At 46.5% G+C, this 23,515-nt stretch overlaps 1 protein-coding gene across 1 annotated transcript in view; it reads right to left on the bottom strand.

Moving 5' to 3' along the window:
- SKAP1 (src kinase associated phosphoprotein 1) overlaps window positions 1-12,619 on the bottom strand; it is a gene marked incomplete at its 3' end in the record, with an annotated part of 143,458 nt that extends 130,839 nt beyond the window's left edge. Inside the window, exons 1-2 of the mRNA XM_035893011.1 lie at window positions 12,538-12,619; window positions 6,312-6,417 (exon numbers count right to left, since the gene is read on the bottom strand). Coding sequence (XP_035748904.1) covers window positions 6,312-6,417; window positions 12,538-12,574 — 143 coding nt within the window. The remainder of the gene's footprint in view (window positions 1-6,311; window positions 6,418-12,537) is intronic.
- Window positions 12,620-23,515: the final 10,896 nt, after the last annotated feature.

Below are 23,515 nucleotides of genomic sequence, written 5' to 3' on the forward strand. Positions count from 1 at the left end.
AGCAGGAACCATAAAATAAAGTCAGGTTTCAATCAAATTTCCTGTATTTTCCTGTCCAATTAAGAACACTAATATCACCACAGATGTTATTAAATTAGATATTTCAAGACAGCCTAATTTGTTTGGTGCACAGTATTCATTGGGTTTTAATGTTTGCAAAAAAAAAAATTTAAAATCAATGCTGTACAAGATTTCAAGCAAAAAAAAAAAAGATGAAAATGGGATTGGGGAGCTCACCATTAGCAAAGTCGGTTACAAACCACTTCAAATGCATTTCTCTGTTAAATGTTACAGAAGCAGCAGCACCAGCTATGCAAAGACTCTGGTTACACAATTTCAATCATTTACAGTCCTCAGGTTTCAGATTAACAATGCATTCACAAGGAAATGGATGGGGAAACAGGGGTAATTTTATCAGCTGGAATGGAAAATGATGCAAATTACTGAAACGAGTCTAACCCAGAAGGCACCAAACTGCATTACTGGCAGAGCGAATGGCCACATTCACCCCAGGTATAAGAGCAGGTAGAATATGATAACAGCCGAATTGAATTTGTGCCCCTGCCATGCCGTATATTAACACGGGAGAATTCCTTCCTCAGCACTCCCCAAAAGGAGGAAAAGAAATCCCCTACCGAGATTACAGAATAAATTGGGAACATCCTAACAGAAACTTTACCAGACTTTAAAAAGAAATAATCACCACGGTCAGTATTAAACTTGACTGTTGAAAACTGAAGGAATGCCTGTGCTCACGCACACCCGGGCGCAGATGTACCAGAGCAGGGTGGTGAGAGGCTTTAGATCTCCATTAACACCAGCTGGTGCAGCGCACGCTTGCACGTCCCCAAACCAGTGCTCTCCCTGCCCTGCACGGGACCACATCTCCCCCGCACGAAGGAAGAAACAACTTAAGGAGCTCATTTTTAGGAGAGAAAAAAAATGCAAATCCAAAAACTGCTAAGTACTTCTGAAGTGACGGGGATTTGCTTTCATTTTTTGCAGAATAAATCTGTATTTAATGGCCAAAGTAAGCGTGAATGAAGTCCTGCTCAGCAAGATCGTTTCCTTGCTGAGCAAATAAATTTCAGCTCTCTGAAGAACACGAAGGAGGAGAACAGCACTTCACCTAATTAAGAACAATGTGGTGGGGCTATAGTCCAGCCCTGGCATTAATGTGCTGAGCTCAATTATCTGCCCATCAGGTCACATTCTTAAATTCCTTTTTATCTTGGTATCACACGTTATTCAGCATAATGAGTTTAATATTGGTAGGAATTACAAGCAGTGCATTTACACTAATGAAGCAAAATTACCCTGAAATTGTGTTTTCTTTAATTTCAATCTTAAAACTTTAAAATAAGGTTGAAAATTGAAGTAGTAGATGCAGCTAATATGGTTAGAAGTTTATTAAAACAGGCCAAACACACTGCTCCAGACAAAATTTGGGATGTATGCCCATTAGTGCGTCTTTTGCAGTCCTGCTGTAATGCCTTGCCACAGAAAGGATCAAGTTTAACCCGATAATGAGGTGAAGTTCCCCCGGTGTTGAAGTATCTACAGTTCAGCAACACCTGTAAACCAGTAAAACCCGTAAGTTTGTGACAGTGTGCATGTGAACCACATGCTACAACAGCTTGCTCAGATTTGTAGCACAACCCAAGGACACCCAAACCAGCAGCAGTCACACTGGGTTGTCTTTACCCTTGCACCTCCATTTGGGGTCAAACCATCCTGTCTCGGCTCCAGCAGCAAGCACAGGACTTCTTGTTGACATTGCACTGTTAGGGCCAGACATGGCAAAGAACCCAGCAGGAACTAGGTGACGGCGTTACCCACGTTTGCTCCCCAAAACCAAGTATTTCTGCAGCTCAGACTGAAACAGAGTATGGAAACGTATGCCCAGGCACCAGGAGCATCTTAGCCCCGCTCTGTACTCTGCATCTCTGCACCAAGGGTGAGCAATTTCTATGCTCAGAGGCTGTATTTATTTTTCTGAACCTCAGTGTTACGAGCAAGGCTCGCTGTGGGAGAGCCTAGCCTCTGGTTGAAGATGCAGGACAGCTATGGTGTTCACTACACAACCAGACATTTAAACCTCATCCCAGTTTTACCTTAGAGACCTAAGTCACTTGGCCAGGCAGGGAGCACACGTCTGCTGTCCAGGCTGGGAAGCCAAACACACTGCCAGCCACAGCACTCTTGCATTTGTGACCCTGTGCACAAGTACCAGCCTGGCACTACTGTGAATTCAGAGGTCCAGGAAGGACCTTGGCTCCTGCAGGCTCTCTGGCAGGCCAGGACATCACCTGGAGATGTCCAATACGTCAGGAGTTTCACTGCAGAGTTAAGAGACCACGCGCCGACGTTTCCTCACTGATAGCACAGTAGCAGCGTTGGGAATACTGCCATAAACTTTAAGGAAGATTAGACAACAAGGGAGTAAAATGAATTTTTGGGGCTTGTTATCCAGAGGTGAAGAGCCTGGTCTACACTGGAGCTCCTGCTGCTGGTAGGAATGTTGAAAAATGGTCCTTGTGTATTAGTTATGAGTAGCAGGATTGGGCCTCAAGTTCACGTTGGTGTTTTAGTCACAGCGGAGCAAATTAAAGGTAGAGTTTCAGTGTCTATTTTGGATTTCCTAGTGGGTGTATGCAAGAAACTCAACATTAATTAAGCCCCTTTCTCTTCATTTCTGCTTTGATATACAACAGGTCTGCCTTGCCCTCCTTTTAGCACTATTACATTTTGCCTCAGGGGGAAAAAAAAATACTAAGAATTTGTTTCCATCAATGCAAACTTGCCTTCCTACAGGGAGTTTAAATGACTAGCTGACTCCAAGGAGATGGAGAAACTATTTATCTCCATATTTTTAAATAAATCCCATTCTCCCCATCTCACCCCCTGCCATTGTAACTGCTCTAGAAATGTCGAAATGCTGAGGTGAGGTCATTTAACAGCAAGAAGACGGGGTTTTTTTGTTACTGCTCTTGCCAAAGGACAAGAATGGGCTTGTGTTCCTGAGCGGAGTCATGTATCCGATTCATCCCAGGTGTCGGACATCTGCTGCTAGCCCTGCAGCCAGCTTTGTTAGGACACGAGAAACAGCAGTGACGTTCCCAAGGAACAACTTGAAACAAACCCTCATCACCAACAGACCTAAACCAGAAACAATCGATAACCTTTGGGGCTTCTGGGAGACAAGCAAAACCCTGCCACAGCACCCCATCCTCCACCTACGTAACCCCAAATGAAAGCTGCTTTTTAAGCAACTTTTATCCATTACGAACATTTTGTTTTTTCTGTTCCGGACTCGAGCAGAGTTCTCAGCCTACGGTCAGGACGCAGGAAACCGTACATGCTACTGTGCTGCAAGATCCTCATCCCTCACACAGGTAATTCCTGGGGACCAAGCCTCCAGCTGTGTTCTGTGGCTTGTTTTCCTGGATGTCATGCAAAGCAAAACAAAACCAAAGAGACGATTAGGAAAAAAAATGCCAGGCCAGGATTTACATGTAAGATATTAGAAAGTGGAACAGGACCTGAGTTAGTAGGGAAGGAGGGGAAAAAAAAAAAAGATAAGGAAAACTGTTTCAACACAACAGTGCACTTTAAATAACCAAATGAATTCTGAAAGTAAAACGGTACAGGGACTCATAACTCAGCCATGTGGTGACAGCCTCCCCACAGCCACTGCCTGCAACGCCTCCGACACGGCTCCTCGAGCAAAAATACCCCAGACTGCCTTGGAAAAAATTATAACCTGCAAACACAATCCACTCCCTACCTACCGCACTTCTTGCGGCGAGACAGGAACAATATATCCTCACAGGTAGCACATGGAGACATAAAGCCCAACCACTTGTTCACATTACAGTCATCAGCAAACCTCCTGGTGGGGGAGCATTACGAGGCCATGGGGAGAGCAGCGATATAAAGACCTGACGGCCAAGTTACAGGAACAGTTATTGAGACTGGCTCAGGCTAATCATACTAGATGAAGCTCTTCCCTTTCAGAGACGCGTGTGTCTCTCCCCAGTAGTTGAGCAGTTTACTTATGTCCATTATGAACCCAAATAATGAAACCCTACACGCCGTGCTGTGCTTCACCCTGCAGAGGCAGAATGCAGAGAGCGGGGCTGCTCGGGAGAGGCCGGCGCTTCCTGAAGACGACAGCTGACGATTTCCTGAACACCCGCCACAAAAGCCACAGGAAGCTCCCCAAAGAGACAAACCTGTGCCTCACCCCCAAGAGCAAGACCCGCTTAGATCCTTTCAAATAAAGAGATACAGTCATCGTTACAGTAATCTCCCACCACAAATCATTGCATTAATGGCTCAGGTCAGAACAAGGACATCTATATACTCTGTTCTTCTCACCCTTTCCAAATGCCACTGAGCAATAAAACACAAGTAGGAAATCAGCAGTGCCCTGCAGTCTTTGCTCAAGGGTCTCACTTTCCCCTCCAGAAGTGCCTGCAATTTGTTTCAATAAGCAACAGGACTGAGGCCCACATCTGAACCTGAGCACCCAGGAGGAATCTGCGTATCACCTCTCCTCCCAGTGCAAATCCGCTTCACCAAATCTCCTGCTTTTTTGAGATGACTGCCCCAGACTGTATTCTTAGGCTGAGAAAGAGCCAATGATTAAGTTCTGCGTTACAGCATCATCAATATTTGCCCCATGCATCAGCGTTTGCTGCTCCTTCTTGAGCAAGTCACCAAAAACACCAAAATCACACACAGCCTTCGGGAAGCTGGAGGTCCACAGGATGATGGCCACAGCAGCGTCCTTCCCCGCTGCTTCAGCACCGTTCATAAATCTAATGGCACGTGAAGACAGACCACCTAATTCAGGACACAAGAACAATCCGGTATTTCCATGCCTCATACATGATAATTATCAAGTTCCATGCTATTTGGTTTTAATTCATCAAAAACAGACCTAGAGTTACGTTTTATGAGGACAAAGAGCTGTCACTTTTAAAGTTGCATGTTCTCAGGACAGCTGACGGAAAGCTTGACTTGATGTCTGAATACTTCAGGTTCAGAGTTCTGCTTACTTAACTCTTTCCATCCAAGATCAATACCTGCCAATGAGCGGGAATTTTTCAGGGAAACCACACCATAAACATGCAATCAAGCCCTTTCTTCTGCAGTTCTACAGGACACTGCTACCCACACACATCATTCCTCCATTAGATATGCTATGGCCCCATTTTCCAACGGTTTCCATCTTCTGCGTTCAGCTTGTTTCAATTATTCAGGGCAACCCAGGCTGATAATTACACAGTCCCGTGTTGCTGAGTAAAACTGATGCTTAATTAGCCAGCAGGAAAGATCGATTAAGATACAGCAGGGCATCTTGCAAAGTTCTTCAGTGGGACTGCAGGGAATAGAGTCTGGCTGTGCCCTTCCGAAGGATAAAATTCTCCACTTCTCAGGGACTCGACAGCAGTTTTATTTAAACTGGATGCTTAGATCAGTCAGCCACCCCGAGTTTTATTGTCAGGTCTTAACTTCAAGTGACACAACTCATATCTTGTAACTAGAGCATTAACAGCAAGCTTTGGATCACATTTCTAGTTAAAAATACAATGCAGCTGAGGTTGAAAGTTTTGCTTAAGCCTCCAGCAACCTGTTTTCCATTTACATTCCTTGATTTTCCCCTAGCACAACAGAACAACCTTTGTTTGCTTCACCCACTCATCCAAATGATGCAGCTTATGTTCTCATGCAGGACTTTGACAGTCCCAAGGACACAAGACTTTGGAACCCAGGTCAGACCTGAGTTTTAATTCAGGAATTGCTCTTCATTCCTTTTTACTCTATCAAAGTCCAGGCAACACATATTTGAGTTCAGGAGCCAGTTGTGTAGATACTTCCAGTAGCAAGGCAGCAGCACAAATCTGTGCTCACTGTATTGATTTACCCACAAGCCTAAGCATCGAGTGATGGATTTTCTCCACAAAATCATCTCTTAGCACAATGGAGAAGGAAGAACAGGACAGGATCAGAGGCCCATACGCCAAGAGCTGTACAGACACAGCCCAAGGCATGATTTTTTTTTTTTTTACTTCGATATGCAAAACAAATTCCAAACAGAAATAATGACAACTTTGCAGACAGCCATCTAACTGGTTACATAGGAGAGCGTACAAACCTGTGTGTGGTGCACTCTCATTATGCCAAGCCCTGAACATCCATTAACTTTCAAAGCATGGTCCAGCTAGTCGAATACAGCGTGTGGCACCCCAAGGTGTGACACTATTTGAAAGCACTTTCATTAGAAAAGAATGCAGATAACAAACCTGGCTTTGACTTGCTGGAAACCAAAGAGAATTGCATCCCTCTGCTCCCTCGCTTTAGCGCTCAAGTTTTCATTCTGCAGTCCATCCACCAGGTAACCTTCAGCATCTGGGAAAGAGAGAATTACAGGTTAAAAATAACTTGTTCTTGGCTAAGAAACCTGGACCTGGCTGTGCCCTGGGAAGCCCTAAGCACCGCACCAAGCTGTCTGATTGAGAGACACAAGTCAGTCTGAAGACTTCATTTGGAGAAGTTAAGACATTGAACTGATTGCGGCCAGAAGAGGGTCTAAATATTGCATGTGATTACAGAGCTTCTCTCTAGTTGCAATGGCAAATAAGCAACTGCAAAGAAACCACCATGCAGAAAAAGGGAAGAGGAAGGTGAAACACAGATAAATCTGTTGGACTAAAGTGCAGCTCCACCTGCCTCATCGCTGCCCCAAGCCCTAAAAACCTGCTGCTGTGAAAGGCCTTTGGCATTAAGCGAGGACACAGAAGTGGTTATCCTGTTCAGAGGGGGGTCCAAAGCACCTTTAAAACACCGACACAAGACACCCACTGACACTTCAAGGAAACCCCAACCTGTGGCTTCCACAAGGATTATCTTCCTAAAGGCCGAGTACCGAACAAGAGGCCAGTTGTGCATGAGCCTACGTGCGCTTGTATCACAGCGTGGGCTCTCTCACAAGGTTACTGCTGAAATCCTACACCCTGCGCTTGCTTAACAGAGACAGCCAGACAAAAGTAAATATGGTATTCTCTCACCTGGAAACCACATCTATATGCAGAAATCTAACCTGAACTGGAAGATAAAAGGATTAAGTGTCTTCTATTTGCATAAATGTTTATGTTCCTTACAGAAACATCAAAAAAAAAATCTCATAGAAAACAAAACTGCTCCAATCACACCTGCCCTGTCTAGGAGACTATCTAGCAGCATTACTGCTTGTTTCCCCTGGCAGAGAAACGATTGCCCTCAGAGCTGCGGTGGTATACACCCACAGGCCTCTCCAACCTTTAACTCACACCCCATACCGTGACACTAATGTCAGTTTAATATCCTGCTTGCAAGACTTCCAGCTCCTTATGCTTCAGCTGCTGGCACAACAGCCAGCACTGTTTAGCACACCCCAGGAATCCGCACAGCTCCTTAAAACCAGCTCCTCCACCTGCAAGCACATCTCAAGATCAAAATGCCACATGAGAAATTAATATCTTTTTCTGTTAAAATCATGAGCCCTCATTTCTTTTTGTTGCCTGCTCATGACACAAGGCTTAGAGCTTGGGGGAGGGAAAAAGAAAAAGGAGCTCTTTAAAATGAAGAGCGTAAGGAAGGACATGGAGTGGAAGACAGCTGATGCTTGGGCATCCCCCAGGAACAGGGCCCTCTTCCCACCTCCTCTTCAGGGTGACAGAGGGGCAGGACCACGGAGACCCAACTAACCACAGCAGCCTGGGAAGGAAGAGCGAATCCAGATCATAACACTTGTCTCCATAACAGTCCTGTTCTCCTTTTTGCATTTATTCAGCTGAAGACACCCATTTCCATGGGAGCACTCGCCAATAAGCGCATTTCAGCCAAATGCAGACTGCCTCAGGTCCTCACTAGCTCCCTGCCTTTCCTCCCCCCCAGGAGGGCTCCTGACCCACAAGGACCAGGTCTGAGCCAGCTGAGCTTCATACCCACAGCCACCACTGCAAGGCTGAGAAAGAGCCTAAAGCCCAAGTACAGCACCGAGGTACTGAAGCATCCAGCGCAACCCCCGGGATGCAGCGGTGCAGTTACCACGGCTCAGCGGATGGGCAGTAACGCTAATTCACAGCATCCTCACAAACCCACACCTACATCCAGCAGCGGTTTGGGGAGCTCCAGGAGCACAGAGGTGTCAGGCCAAAATGCCCGGTAATACCAAGTTCTCTGCTAGTGATTTAGCCCTAGATGGCCTGCCTGGGATAACACGAAGGCTTTACCAGAGCAGCTGAGTGCAGCTGTTTAAATCCCAGGCCAATCCTGTAATCCTTAGGCTAAGTTCCATTTCCAGTACACCTCTATGCAGTTGTAACTGTACATCTAAGATACAGTACCAGCTTATGGCAAGCCTAACGATGTTGAGGCTTACACCAATTACAAATTACAGAGAAAGTACCCAAGTACATATATCTAAGCACAAAGGATATACCTTGCTCTGAGGAGCTTACTGCGTAAGAACAGATGAGGCTAAGGGGACAATTTATTATATACAACCAGCATAAAACCAGCACAGTAGCAGTGGGTCAGCAGGAGAAATTACGTCCAGGCTGTATTTCCACAGTGAAAGAGAACAAGCAAGAAAAACAAACTGCTCCCACAACTTGTGCAAACATCAGCTGCGTTCTCCCTCCGTCATTTTTAAGCGCAGATTAGCTCCATGAGTATGCGATTAGCTCTAATACGGTATTTACTTACTGGGATGTCAGCACAGATCAGCTGCAGGATAAGTTATGGTAGAAGTAGGGTCACTTCTGCAAACCAGGCAGAGCCCATTTCAGAGCCAGCCACTATGTTTATAGCACCAGGAAATGAAAAAGAAAGCCTAACCATAAACTCTCAAAGTGGATCAGGAAGAGCAATATGTAAGCAGCTCTAGAGTAAATCACCCTAATGTTAGTTTTACTGCTTGTCGGTAACATTATATTCTTGATGTTTATAGATTGCTCTCTGCGATCCACTCTGAAAGTTTACAGGACTCTCCTTTTCATTTCCTGCAGCTAAAAAGGTAAGAGTGGAAAAAAAATAGTTGAGATTTCATCAAGTGTTTCAGGGGAGCTTCTAGAGGCAATTGCAGTTATCCACTTTAATCCTGCAGGAGATGCACAGCATCATAAGAATTATGCCACAACCACTGAAGCCCAGGTAGTAAATAACCTTTTAATGGCAGCACTAAATTCTAGGAGTTAATCAGCACTCAATAAGCAGAGCTGAAAGGTATTAAGATGCCACGTGTATTCTCTTCATGCACATACACACATTCACTTTTTTTACTTTTTTCTACTCCGCCATCAGCAGGCTGCCGGAAATCCTGCGCTCCATGCACAGAGGAGCTGGTCCTGCAGAATCACAAGGTTTTAGCCATGCAAGATAATGCTGAGCCAACCAGGCTGCTCCAACACTCATTTGATGCTTCACACAATCCCTCCTGCAGTTTATCACCCCAGCTGCCTGGGAAAACTTAGTTTAAAAAAAAGTTTAGGATACCGATCAACAGAGAGTGCAGATACCCCGAGCTTCCGTGAGACTGCATTAATATTTCCAAGATGCATCCCAAGACAGCCAGGGATCTGGAAGGCAGCTAGTGGTATCATCCCCAGTCCCGCTTGTCAGAATAAAAGCTGTGAACTATTGGACACAGTGTTTCTTGACTTTTCTGCAAGCTCAAGAAGGGATGGTTTAATTGCGAGAAGGCTCCAGAGGAGCCTTCCTGCTTTTGTGAGGCTGAGTCAGAAAAACCTCGAAACCTGAAGCAAACTTCATCCACCCTCCCGCAATGGACCGAATGGGACGCTCTCCCCTGTGCAATGGGCAACAGGGCATCAGAGAAGAGCTTCCAACTCTCAACCGCAAATTCCCCGATATTTAAATTCTGGAGCTACTCACGATACTACATCAGTGCTGACCACGGCTTATCAGCCCTCACAAACCAGAGCTTTTTATTGCTTATTTTGAAAACAGCATTGAGGCTGCTTGCCTTGCAATTAGCAGCTACCAGCTTCGTTAGGCTGTGCAGGTGCAGTCACCATCTCCCACTGCAGCACCTGCTCTGTCCCTCCTGTTGCCCAAACTCCAGCAAGAAAATGGCTTTCCCAACCTACCAGCTGAGATGAAGAAGATCAAGCGAGGCAGGCAGAGGGAAGATAATCAGACTGCCAGACTGCCTTTGCCACTGCAAACAAAACCAGAAGCCCTGGGTTTGTCAGAGATATATCACATTTTTTAGAACCACTGTTTCAGCCTTCAGAAGAAATTTGTGCTAAGCAAACATGAAATGCCCTTAAGCAAAAGTAGTTTTAAAAGGGACCTGAGCCAAAAGTGAAACCCTGGGCAATTGACTGACAGCATAGTGTTAATGAGAAGTCGGATCGCTTAGTTGCAAGGTGGGACTTAAAAATAATACAATTGCTGCAACCGCATCTGCTCATAAACAGAAAATAGCAAGCAATGGTAAGCATTGCAGGATTGCAGTGTTGAGAGGATAGCCATATTGTGCTGGCTTTCAACCACCGCGACCTCAGAGATGTCTTACGCGATAACAACACAACTGTTGCTGGCAAGCCACCCACTACCTGCTTTGTGCATCATGTAAACAGCCCTGCTCTGAGGACCAGGCTTCAGTGTAAGGCAGCAGATGTTACCGCCCATACATCAGTACATTTCCTCCTCTATTTGTAATTTTTATTTTAAACACAAGAACTCTTATGGCAACACGGTTTGCAAACACTGAAATAGCTTAAGCTCCTTCATTTCCAGCCAGCATAGCTACAAACCTCCTAAGCCACGGGAAGGCCTCAAGACTGCATAGATTGTTAAGACACAGCAAGTTTGATACAGAGGTATGTGACATGCAATTAATCTCCATTCATAGCCTGCTATACCTGTCAGCAAACAAAGGCTGTGCTTTAGAAGGAGATCTGAAGCCTTCAATTAAAAACAGTCAGCTAACAAGAAAATAATCTAAGTTAAAGGAAGGTGGCAGGTGCAGAAATGAGTTGTTTACAAAAGTGTCAGCACTGAACAATAAAGTGCTGCACATCAAACACGTGAAAGGGTGAACTTCGCTGAAGCCCCATGATTAAAAAACAGAGGAGAAAATTTACACCTACATCTGGGGGAAGACACAAAGCATTTGGAAGAGAGCTTTGACGGGCTTGGAGGCTGCACACACACACTCTCTGACTGACAGATCCCAGGACTGGAAGTTATCCCGCATCTCAGAGGGGAAGGGACGAGTGCTCCGTGCTACCAAGAGCCATTGCAACAGCAAACAAAAGGTCCCAAAGCCTTGCAGGAGCCAGGGCCAGCCCCAAACACCACCGCTCCAAACAGCAAGATGCTGATGACTTCTTCCCCACCACCCACCCACATCTGCAAGAGCAGGATGTGCCAGCAGCAACGTGCACATTCTCATTCAATGATGGGCTGAGACCGTTGCTCCAGCCTGCAATGCTGCTGCCAAGGTTTCGTTTACAGAGAGGTTGTAGCATGGTCACTGCTACGGCACTGCTCTCACCCAGCCTTTGCTTACCACACCATGGGGTCAGCAATGGTTGCAAAGGGCCATACAGAACTTGGTTATGAAGCATATTTTGACAGAAGAGCTTGGCATGGTTTCTGCCTGGCTGACCCACCACTTCAACGAGCGGAGGTGTAACAGTTCAAATTTGTTAAGAAATCCAGGAAAAACGACTTCAGCAGCCTCCCACCTGCTATCTTACACACACACACACAGAAGGAAATGCTGTCAGCTCTCAGCACGGCTCGTTCACTCAGATGCTGAGACCTCAGGAGGTCACACTCAAATTATCAAGCAGAAGCGGGGCTTGAAGCCAGTACGGCACTCAGCTGTACCCCCATTTCCAATGGAGGTGAAGCTTTCCTGAGGATGCACCCCCACCAAGCAAACTTGCTCACTGCATCCCCAGCACAACACCTAAAGCCAGGAGACACCACAATCACAGCCACACCAAAAGCCTGCTTGAGGGCTCATGGTAGCACACAAGTTTCTTTTACCCTGTGTACCCACTCCCTTGTCTCACCCTGGTGATGCCCACCAGCAGAGCCACCCAGTTCTCAATACCTCAACAGAAAGCACTCAGCAGGGACATCTTTTGGCCAGGCCAGAAGACACCCCTCAATCCTGCATACACCTGCTGCCCCTTACACAGGGTCTGGGCCCACCAGCACGCTTCCCCCCACCAGCACAGGCACAGGCCTTCCTGCCTTCCTGACAGCCCCAAAACCGCCAGGGCAGGCGGCCACATCCCCTACACTCTCACTGGAATTACAGACAGGGAAAGCATACATAACCTGAGCACCCCAAACCCACCAGCCTTAGAGGAGAAGTAGCTCCCACAGCCCTTCCACTCCTCCCTCTGGCTCAGCACAGCAAGGTACATTTCAGCTTCTTCCCCCGCAACCACAGCAGATTTCCCCCATGAAGCAGAAGGGGAACAAAGAGGAATTCATGGTTACCTTCCAGGAGCCTCTGAATCTCCTCTGGGATCATCATACCTGCCACCTCCTTTCCACAAGGGTCAAACCTGCTGCAACTGCTCCTGTCCCTCTGGGGCAGGGACGAAGGAAGTGGGGAGGGCGGGGACACCCCAAAAAAAGTAGGAGGAGCTGCTGGGCTCCCCTCAGATGCCTCCTCCTCTCACAGCCCCAGCCAGCTCAACCTACCTCCCTGCAAGCAGCCAGGACACCCAGGTACTGAGCACCTCTGTACTCCAGAGAGCCAGCACTCCAACCCAAAAGCTGCAAAAGTACCTGACCCCACCCCAGCAACAGCACAGCTGAGCCTATGGCAGCATTTTAATCAGGTGGCAGTTGGGTGAGCATGGCCTTCGTCACTGCACAACTCAGGGCACCTGCTGGCCCAGCTGAGCTGTGGCTGCGGGCCCCCGATTTAACCTCCTGTGCCTGTTCCGAGCACAACAGTTGGGGATTGGAGCTGTTCCAGGCAAAGGCAGGCTCCCCTCTCTAATGTGCAGGGGAAGAGAATGGTACTTGGCTGCTCTGCAATAAAACTTCCCCTCTTCCTGCATCCTGCGTAGGAAGGGGGCTGGATTGTAATAGCCATTCATATTTCTATGTCTTGCCCAGAGAAATAACAGGGTTGCACACTTTAACTTGCTTTATGACAGGCAATAAATGCAAGCTGCACTCTACAAAACAAAAACGGCATTGCATTAGATTAACCCACAGCCCTGCATCTGCTCCTCTACTATATAAATGAATTAGCACAAGCTGACTATGAGGGTACCACTATTATTTTTCATTCTTGCATTCCCAGATCTTAGGCTCAATATCCAAAGACAGTCTTCTTTATCTGAAGCTCATCAATGATTCCAAAGACCAGTTAAAGATTTCCCATAGGTTAAGTGTACGGGATCCAGGCCTTACTTTGCAATATCCTGGTATTAAACAAATATTTATTGTTACAGCACATAGAAAAGCTTATTCTGAACATGCTTGCCACTTTTACTTTTCTGGTATTTTATGCCTGGCATGTGATCTTGAATTATATTTTCCCACATAGCAAATGTTGGAGGTGGCAAAAAAGGATGCGCTGGCCACAACTACAAACCCACAGAGCTTCACAAAAGGTAGCGCTTGCTGCTTTCAGCAGGGGCACAATGCAGCACCTGGCAGGGGAGTGCCCGGGCCACCTACCAAGCTGTACCATCCCACGATGAAGCAGGGCCACTCCAAACTCTCCAAGGAGGGCCCTTAAAGCTTCTCTTGCTGCTTTGCTGTCCTCCTGCTCTGGGCCCGCCAGCCTGCCACAGTAATTATCTACAAGCTGGCAAAGCAAAATCTGCAGGGGAAAAGAAAAGGTGTGCGGTGCGCTCCCAGCCTGCAAAGGCTGAGGTACCCAAACACTTCACTACGACCCCACTGGCTTCAGTGGGACAAAGCCACGTCGTGAGGCTGAGCAGATTTCCAAGTAACTGCAGGATCAGATTCTTACAGCTCTCCAGATGCATCACCTGGACAGAACAAAGGCTTAGTTTTTTGGCAGCAGGCCTTGGATAAAGGAAACCCGTAGCAGATTCCAGGTTTGCCCCAAGCTTCTTGCTTGGTCCAGTCCAGGCAATCAGCATATTTGAGGCTGATCTCACGTACGTGATATAAGATCCATACTGGCAAAGGCTCAGATATGGGGATGATGGAAATACATGGGAGGTGCTCCTCCATATGCTAACAGCTGCTGATATGCTGCGTGACCCACTTTGAGACACGCGGGTAAGACTCTGTTACACTTTTAGTTGGTCGGTACAAGTCAGATAAATAACAGGTATAAGATGAAGCACAGTGCTTTGTGTTTTTTGGTTTTGGGTGTGTGCCTGCAATTCTAGCGCGTTATCTCCACTGTAGATGGTGGAGTGAAAGGGGAAATCGCCCAAAGCAGCTGCAAAGCTCTTTTGGAAGTTTTTGGTTGAAATACAGCACTTTTATGCATGGGGACAACATCTCAGTAACTCACATATAAATAACACTTATCAAGAAGGGATGGCTTTAAAGGAGAAGTGAAAATAGCGTGACCATGAACATGTTTGGTGTATGCAGCTGATTTACCAGGGAAGTACCATTGCACCATTTTCTGTGTCGTCTCTCCCATGGTAACGCTGAAGTGGCAGCTGCCATTTGGGGTTTAGTTGCAAAGAGAAGACAGCATGTTTTCTCTCCTGCTTAGGGAGGCTCAATTGCTCTCCGGATCTGGGAAAAGAAACACACCACCACTTCTGATTTGTCACTTGGCTGTGCTCTGCACGCACATATAATTTCAGAGCAACCTGGAGACAGACTTCACATCTGACATTACCAATCCAGACCCTGCAGCTCTGGGTAAGTTCCCTCAGTTTCTGTCCTTCCCCCCTTGCCTTGTGCTCTGCTGCGTGGGTTCGTCCACATGGACAACGCTGCAATAGTCTTGATTTTAGGACACTATGTACAAGAAATTGCTCTTCAGTGGATGCAGAGGTCTTAAAGCACAGGAAATATCGCTGCAGTTCAGAGGGCCTCACACGGGAGATTGCCTTGCTAGAAAGCACATACATCACGGTAGTCTTCCCCGTTACATCTCCTAGTCAGGTAGGGTTTCATGAGTCAGGATTTAGAAAACTGAGAGTCTCCTGTGGGAGCAAAACGTGAATCTGTTAGCTGCCTATGGCTCCTGACACATTTGAGTGGTTCTGACTGTATGCGAGAAATGGTAGCGTGTGTAGGTGGATGTGTACAGTAGATGGATCTGTATATGTGTTCTCACCTAGAGGTGTTTAGGGATAAATACTGAAACACTTCTGCGTAAAAATCCTAGTCAGTTCATTACAGACTACAAATAAAAAGCAGCTGCTTGCTGAGACTGACTAACTTTAAAAATGAGTTTATAAAGGAATGAACTAGGTCCCTTAGATGGAAGAAAGTGCCTTCAGATATGCCAGAAAGATCAATAAAACCTGATCAATGCAAATCTCAGAGGAAGAAATGTTCATGCAACTGCAAAGAAAAGGGTCATCTCACGTGTTCTCTGCATTTCTGTAGCTCACATAACAGTCTGCAAGCATAGTGCTGTACAGAGTGAACTAGAAGATACCTGGTCAGTGAGTCTTGCCCAAGAGTTAAACCAATTTATCACATTTAGGGTCTGGAAGAAATTTGCCCTTGTGTCAAACTAGCAGTGACTTGTTTTGCAGGTGTTCTGTGGGGGTTTGCCTTCCTTTGCTGCCTCGGGTGTGATCACTGCTGAAGAGCTTGTTGGGATTTCACCCAACAAATTTCCTGCTGTTGCAATGTTTACAGCATCGGTAAAGCTCTAGATCTTTTCTGCTCAACTTCTCAGCTGTATTGAAGTTGTGATTTTTGGCCTTTTGCTACAGACCTTGAGGTTATCATAGGGCACTGAAAATAGCATCATGTGTGGAGGCTGGCACGGTTGCACCCTGGCTGCTCTTGGACCATGCATCCATCCCATGGTCCTGGCAGCTGGAGACAGGACCCAGCACCTCAAATTTTCCCCTCAGGCTCTACAGGAAGATTTTGTTAAGACCAGGTTGACCGTGCAGCAGCTGTTGTTATTATTAAATCCATATTTCTGAGGAATATTGAGGCATAGAGCCTGAGCTGCCATGGAGACATAGGTGCTATCACCCGAAGCCTTAGCACCAAGCCAAGCGTTCCCCTCAGCCCTACACAGCTGCGGATAGAGCCAGGCAGACTGATTCCCAGGCAAATGGCCTTTTTTTTTGCCTTGCCTTTTTCCTTGGCACTTTCATTTTTGAATGTGTGAATAGGTTACAAATTTAGTTTAGTGGTCAGCTGGGGAGGAGATGGAGGAGTCTGGCAGTGACTGGCAATTTCCACTGCATCATTGTTATGTAGCATCAAGCTTTATGGGCTCTAGATGTAAAGCTGCCTCCCTACATGATAAAAGCCCCACCTTAATCATTTTAGGTCCCAAGTTCAGCAGACAGGCTCTCTCCTAATGATATTCTGTTAAATGGACAAATTCCTTTGAAGGCTTGTCTTGCTTTGAAATCCAATTTCACAGGAAGCCAGATGCGATTGGATGTAGCTATGGAAACAAAGCAGGGCAGCCTTAGAGGAGCTGAGCGATGCAAGGTAAAATGTGAGAGCCAGAGTCCTTTACTGCGCTGTCGGAAATATCAAAGGATCTGGAGAGGTTGGCAGGAGACGTGTCCCTGTTCCGGGCTGTTCTGTGTGGCTGGGTACCAGTGCCTGTCAGCAGAGGTAAGCAGCCAGGGGTCCTGTCAGGCAGCCTGAAGTGGAGCTGAAGGCACAAAACCGGGGGGCGCAGACTCGCCAGTTCCTGTCCGCCCCCTCCCTGCTCCTCCAGCACATCAGGATCTCAGCCTTCCCCTCGCTGCCATTCGGAAAGGTTAACAACAAAAGGGTAACAAGGTTAAACCACAAAGCCCTGGCTGATAACAGCCCTTTCAAGCAGCTGCACTGAAATTAATCTGAAACTTCTAGTAATTAGATAAGATAAGGATGTGTGCATGCTCGTGCGGGCACACGCTGACCCTGGGACACCCATTCCACAAAGGAGGTGGAGGATCACAAGCTTCATTAAACTGGATCGGGTTATTTGTTCACCTAGTCTGGTGCTGCAGCACTGAAAGTACATTTCCAGCCCCTTTATTCATCTTGCTCAATATCCCTGGATAGTGCACTGACTTGCCCTTTTGTCCTCTCTTCCCGGTACCGTAGCTCCTGCCAATTCAGAGCAGACTCTAATTCTTGCTTTTTGAGAGCAGATGCTAGTCCATCCATTTCTGTATCACAGCTCCTGCCATTCCAGGGCAAATTGTTGGGCCACTGGGTGTCATTTGCTGCCTCTGACAGTGACCAACAACTCAGAAAAAAGGCAACTTTCCAATCTGGTAATGCACCTGACTGCTTGAGTAATGTCTCCTGGTTTACTAATCAGCTCTGCCATGCTAATGCTCTGCCGTGATCCCAGAGTTTACATGCTTATGTCATTTTCATTGTCCAACAGCTCGTGTATCTTTTCGTGTGACTAAGTCATTCGGTTAAAGGTTGGTTAGAATCTTCATTAAGCCTCTTTCATTTTTTAAAGCTAAGTGGTCTTCGGTTGTCTTCATAATTCGATTCCACACCTCTGCTTCACAAGGGCTTGCAGGTTACTGTTCATCAGTTTCTGAAGCCAGAGAGAAACAAAAATATGTCAGCAGCTCTGAGTTATGGTAAACAGATTTGGTCCCAAAGCAAAACTAAATGACTGGACCTTGCTCCTGGCTTAGACTGCCAGACTCTGGATTCATTTACCTTCCAGACATGCTGCATTTTCTCTGCTGTGAAGGCTTCTCGGAAGCAAGCAGGTGTGTTGAGATGTATTTATTGGAGGATCTGTGAATGTATAGCAACCGTTTTTCATCACGCCGACACATTAGTTACAGTAGGACCCCACTGAAATGTTCCACCAGCACACATAAACCCCCAAAAGCGTTTATAGTCTGCCCGGACAAGATGGAGTGTAGAAGTGTAGATGAAGTATCTCAAGAGAAGACCCTGGGAAAATAAACAAGAGTGTTGGTGCCTCGGTGAGCATTCAGGTTATCAAAGTCCACACTGCCACTGTCAACAGCAGCGCTTTGTGCAAAGCACCCAGAGATGGAGAGGCAGAGCCGGAGCAGTTGTTAGCCGAGCGGGAGGAAGGAAGCTCCAAGTCTTAACCCAGGAGCGGGGAGGTCCAGGTTTCCTCCCCTGCTTCATTCTCCCTCTGCAGCACAACTATATGTCGAGCTCAGGTTCAAGCTGAGGCCTCTGCTCGCCACACGGCCCCTCGCTGTAATCCTGTGGATGTGAGCCAGTGGAGACTGGGCACGTTTCTTTTTTCATATGGTACAAACATCCTCTCAGTTTCCCAGTGAATGGACCCCACAGGTCCACCCACTCCTGCATCTCCCGTGGGGAGGCAGCATGTGGCGAGGAGGTCTGTCTCTGGGAGCAGCCACGGTGACCAGCGGGGTGGGGGTGGTCTGTGAGGCAGCAACGTGGAGGAGGCATCTCTCAACAGCACCTGCTTGGAAAATTTGTGGTCCTGAAGCTAGATGTGAGGAACAGATAACACTGCTGGAATCCTAAGCAGGACACAGCTCTGAGACAGCATTTCTATGGTTTCTGGCAAAAGCTGGCCGGCATCAGGAAGGGAAGGACACTCTGAAAAGGGAAGGATTAGAAAGATAGGAATCCAGAAATGAGCAGTGAGCTGAGCTCCTGTGGAGGAGGCTGCTGTTCCCCAGGCTGACGGATGGGCTTCAGTTTAATGCAAAGGTGATATTGATCCCTAGCTGTTTGGTTACAGTGTGTGATGGAGCTGCCCTCTGCCCTGTAGATGTGTTGTAGCACCTCTTCTCTTTCTCCCAATCCTCATCAAACTACTTTAATGACTCTTTTATTGACAACACTGAGTCTTAATGAGGAGGACTGCCACACACTTCATTAAGGCTGCAGAGGGGACACTTCCTATAAGCAGCTAGGACCAAGGGCTGCCATCAAGGCTGAAGGAGAAGGATGGAGTTAAGGGAGGATCCATCGTTCTGTAGAGGAAGGAGAGCTCCCTCTCTGCTCCTGAGAGAGTACAGAGATTTGGGACAAAAGTCCACATGATCTGAGGAGCAGTGGGTTGAGGAAGGAGAGATCAGTCCTGGAGAAGAGCCTTGGTGGACACAAAGGACACGACGTGAGAGCTCCTTGAAGATTTCAGTTCAGGATGAGAAATGAGAGATGAAGATGAGAGACGAAAAAATGTTGGGTGGCTAATGGCTAAATTTAACCTTGATTTTATTATTCAGTACAATAATAACGCAGCATGTCTACACTGCTGTGGAAGGTGGTGACGGCAGCATGTGTCAGACACCCATGAGCAGGAGTACAGGCGGCGATGTAGTGCTGGCTTTGGTACAGCCTGCCGGCCTAGCGTTAGATCGTTGGCTCACCCGGACAGAGATCCAGGCTGCCACGGCTGAGTTTAAAGCCAGTTCAGAGACATCTGTGTAGACATCAATCCCATCATTACACTTGATGGTCCTGAGATGTCATGGACGGTTCAGTGACATTTCAGATTAATACTGGAGCAGCCATTCTGTGAGGTTTTCTCCATTCTGGAAAAGAATCTAAAACCAGCACAAAGGACAGCTTTGGGCTGGAGGGTCTGGATTCAGAGGAGACTCAGATATGATGTTCTAATGTAGCCCTGCTTCTGCATTAACATCCATAAATCTCCATCCATCACACAGTTCTATTTCAATTATTGAGCCAATTTCCAGACACTTTTATGATGTATTGTTTGATTTTATTAACTGGAGTGAAGGTTTAAACTCACTGAATTCCCATAGTAATCTTGCCCTGTAACCCTACCCACCTTATCAAATCTTGCTTAATGAAATGCAGGCATCTGTCTTAATGGCTTTCAAACTATGCTATGTAGACTGACCCAGATGTTAGTTCATAAGTAGGAATATTTGGAGGTGTTAAACAGGGTAGCTGGAGACAGAGGTAGGTCCCTGAAGTGATCTTTTCTCTTATGAAGGAATCAGTGATATGGGAGAAATTACTATAAATCTTCATGAAGAAAAATGAGAGCCAGAGGCCTGGGGAATGGAAGCATAGCACTGCAAGCAGCACAGCAATAGATCTGGTAAAAAATAATTTCCTGAATAAACTGACTATTTTGGTAGAAATTTAAAAATCAAACTAGTTTGACTTAGGACCAAAATATTCATCTGAAGTATTTCGCCTGGGGACTATGGTTGTTCTGCTGCATGGAAGTAGGAATTTGGGTGTTCCAGGCTCTATGAACAGGGTCCTTAGTCAGGCTGCCTTCCCTGTGGTGCTCGACCGGTCTTGGCAAAGAGAGCACGGGCTCAGGAGCCACGGCACGTCCTGGGAGACACAGCCGAGGGGTGGGAAGGGGAGAGCAGGGCCCATGTAAATGATTACATGGAGTGCGGCGGTTGTGTCTGATGTAATATGTTATGTAATAATATTTACAAGTTGAAACACATTCCATTCCAGGTAACTGAGGGTATTTCATTGTTGAAGAAGAAGAAAAAAAAAAGTTTTTAGAAAATTAACACTTTTCTTGGGGAAAAAAAAATCATTCCTTTTTGCATTTAAAAAAATAGCAAAAAGAAATCCAGGCAGTCTTGGAAGCAGCCCTGCAATGTGATGGACACAACACCAGGGGCTGGCTGCAAGTGTTCGCTGCCTCGCTGTTCCCTCAAAGCGGTGATGGTGAATAAGCCATGATTTTTGTCCCTCAAGGGTTTTTTACTGCCACACTGCATCATCTCAGCTCTCCAGCTTCTCCTTCCCCACAGCTGCTCTTGTTCCATACTCATGAGAAAGAAAGAAAGAAAAACTGACAAGGCTGCATGACAATCTGGTATTTAGTGTGACAGTTAAACTTAATGATATGGGAGGCATGTTAGGCTGTATTACAAGCCCATTATCTGCGAGCTTGAATATTGGATGCATTACATTATTAATTAAACACAAAAATGACTACCGTTAGTCAGCGATCTTATCTGCGAGAAGAACTGGAAGGCAGAAGTATTCCCTAAATTCATGAGCTTATTGTTTCATTCCTGTCATTTTGTAAAACAGTTACCCTTCCGTTTCATGCTTGTCAAGCAATCAATGAATGTTTGTAAACTGCTTTGAGATCTTCCAATGAATGATGCTGCAGTTTATAAATGCAAAGTGTTACTATTCTTCATTCATTATGAAACTAAAGGATAAAACTTGCAGATGCACAAGAATTCAGCTTGAAAACTCCCCCAAACATTTGTGCAGCTGTTATTATGTTGCCCCCTTCTGCCAGATGCTTTAAACACTTTTATGTAAGGGACAAATTCAAACATTGCAGAGCTGCTCTCAAGGTGAAACCCTAGACATGCCTGAACTAACGGCACTAATGCCTAGCTCTTACGCTCTTCATGCGCAGATTCCAGAACATTCCGAGTGCAAAAAATGCAATCCCCGTTTCATGGAAGAGGAAACTGAGGCTGAAGGAAAGGAGGTGTCTTGCCTGAACAGCACCTTGAGCCGGCGAAAGGATGAGGAGCAGAGCCCACGTCCTCTGAGTTTCAACCCAGCGCCCTTCCCACTAGCTCAATTGATTTTAAAGTTTAAAACTGGAGTTCTCTTCTAGCAACTCCTATCGCAATGTGTATCCTCCAAGGGTGCAATCCTGCAAAGTGCTGGGTACTCTGGCCTTCTTCCAGTGAGGCACTTAAGTATGTGGTTAACTCCAAGCTTATGAATTGTCTAATTGAAAACAGCAGAAATGGTACTTTAAAAAGAAAATCACACGGTTTCCCTAATTAGTGCTTCCCATTTCAGGAAAAGGCAGACAGCATCTGCCCTGGGAGCCGTGTCACACCAGGCCCTGTCCGCGGGCAATGGGGAAACAGAGGGTGGCACTTCCAGAGCCTCACCCCACCTATCATGGGAGCTTTCCTCCTGAACTGCTCATTTCTTCCACTAGTTGTAGAGGCTGTCCATGCTTGACTGCATATGGAAATCGCAGGCACAGCCTGTGCAGGCGCAGCACAAGCACTCTGTGGGTGAGTATTGAGCTGGCCTTCTTGGATGGCCCATATCTAGAACTAGATTGCCAGCAAACTGTGCCCGGAGCTTGCTGCCATCTCAAATGTGGATGGTCTCCTGTGTTGCTAGGGAAGGAGAACATTTTGGCATTCTTACTCACAGATCCTGAATGTCCATGGATGAAGTCACACAGCAGATCTCAGTAAAGTTAACAAAGTTCCTCATGGCAGAGAATAGCAACCAGACCAGAGAAGCATCAGCCTCTACCACAGGACGACAAGCTAGATAAACCTTACAACTCATTGTCTGGATCCAGCCTACTCCAGTGATTTGGTCGAAGTCTGTAGAAGAGCTTGGAATCAAACCTGAAAATACAGCCTCAATGCATCACTCTTACAGCACGGCTTCCGCTCTTTCATCCCCTTATCACTTCCAAACAGATCCAGGCAGGCAGTAACAGTGCCTCGCTGCTGCCTCTGTTTCAGCTTGAAAGGGATGGTGGTAACTTGTGTGAAAAGTTTGGCCTTTCTTTGAGTCACTGATTAGTATAAACAATGGTGTGTGCCTTTTGGAGTGCTTATTCACACTACAGATCTTTAGCCAGCTAAGTGCCTGATTATCCCACTAAATCTGAAAATCTCTTTTCCTTCTCTGCCTTTATCTCCTCTGATGCAATTATCTGCTACTTTGCATTGCACTTCTCTAAACTTCTGCAGCCCCCTACTTTTAACCTCCACTCTCTGTTTCCCCACTCCTACCCCAGAGCAAATGGAGATTATTCAAGGTGAAAGAGAGGGCAGGGAGAAGTACCCTTCATGGTAGGGATGTCTGTGGTGCTGCTGTGCTGCCCCATTCTCTCTCACTCTGCATTTGCATGGCTTTGGGGGATGCACATATTAAAGGGTATGGAGATGTAATCCACCAGGATTACAAGGGTTTACAATTTCAAATCAAAGCATTACAAAGGTCAGATATCCAACCCAGAGCAAGCTGATCTGGGATTCCAGCTGATGCCTTTTCTTTCTCACCTCCTCCTGAACCAACTGATCTCTTAGTCATGGCCCTGCATCCTCTGTCCACAGTACCCACAGTAATCACTCTTGTGGTGCTGAAACAATGGATCTCTTACACTGAGCCGGGCTCCAGGGGCTCCTGAGCTGGTATGCAAACTCTTATTCTTTGTACCATGATAGCTTTGTTGAATCCTTTCATAGTGCAGATTTCTGCTGGGATAGGCAAGCTGGGCTGAGATGCCCCAGAGAGCTTACAGTCCATGCATAAGGCAGGAGAGAGGGAAACAAAGAGGTAGGATCTTAAGGGGTGCAGGGATGAGAGTCTAGTGGAAAATTCAGCT

This window comes from Egretta garzetta, unplaced genomic scaffold (genome assembly GCF_000687185.1).
Source record: "Egretta garzetta isolate BGI_Z169 unplaced genomic scaffold, ASM68718v1 scaffold1194, whole genome shotgun sequence".
NCBI classification, from domain to species: domain Eukaryota; kingdom Metazoa; phylum Chordata; class Aves; order Pelecaniformes; family Ardeidae; genus Egretta; species Egretta garzetta.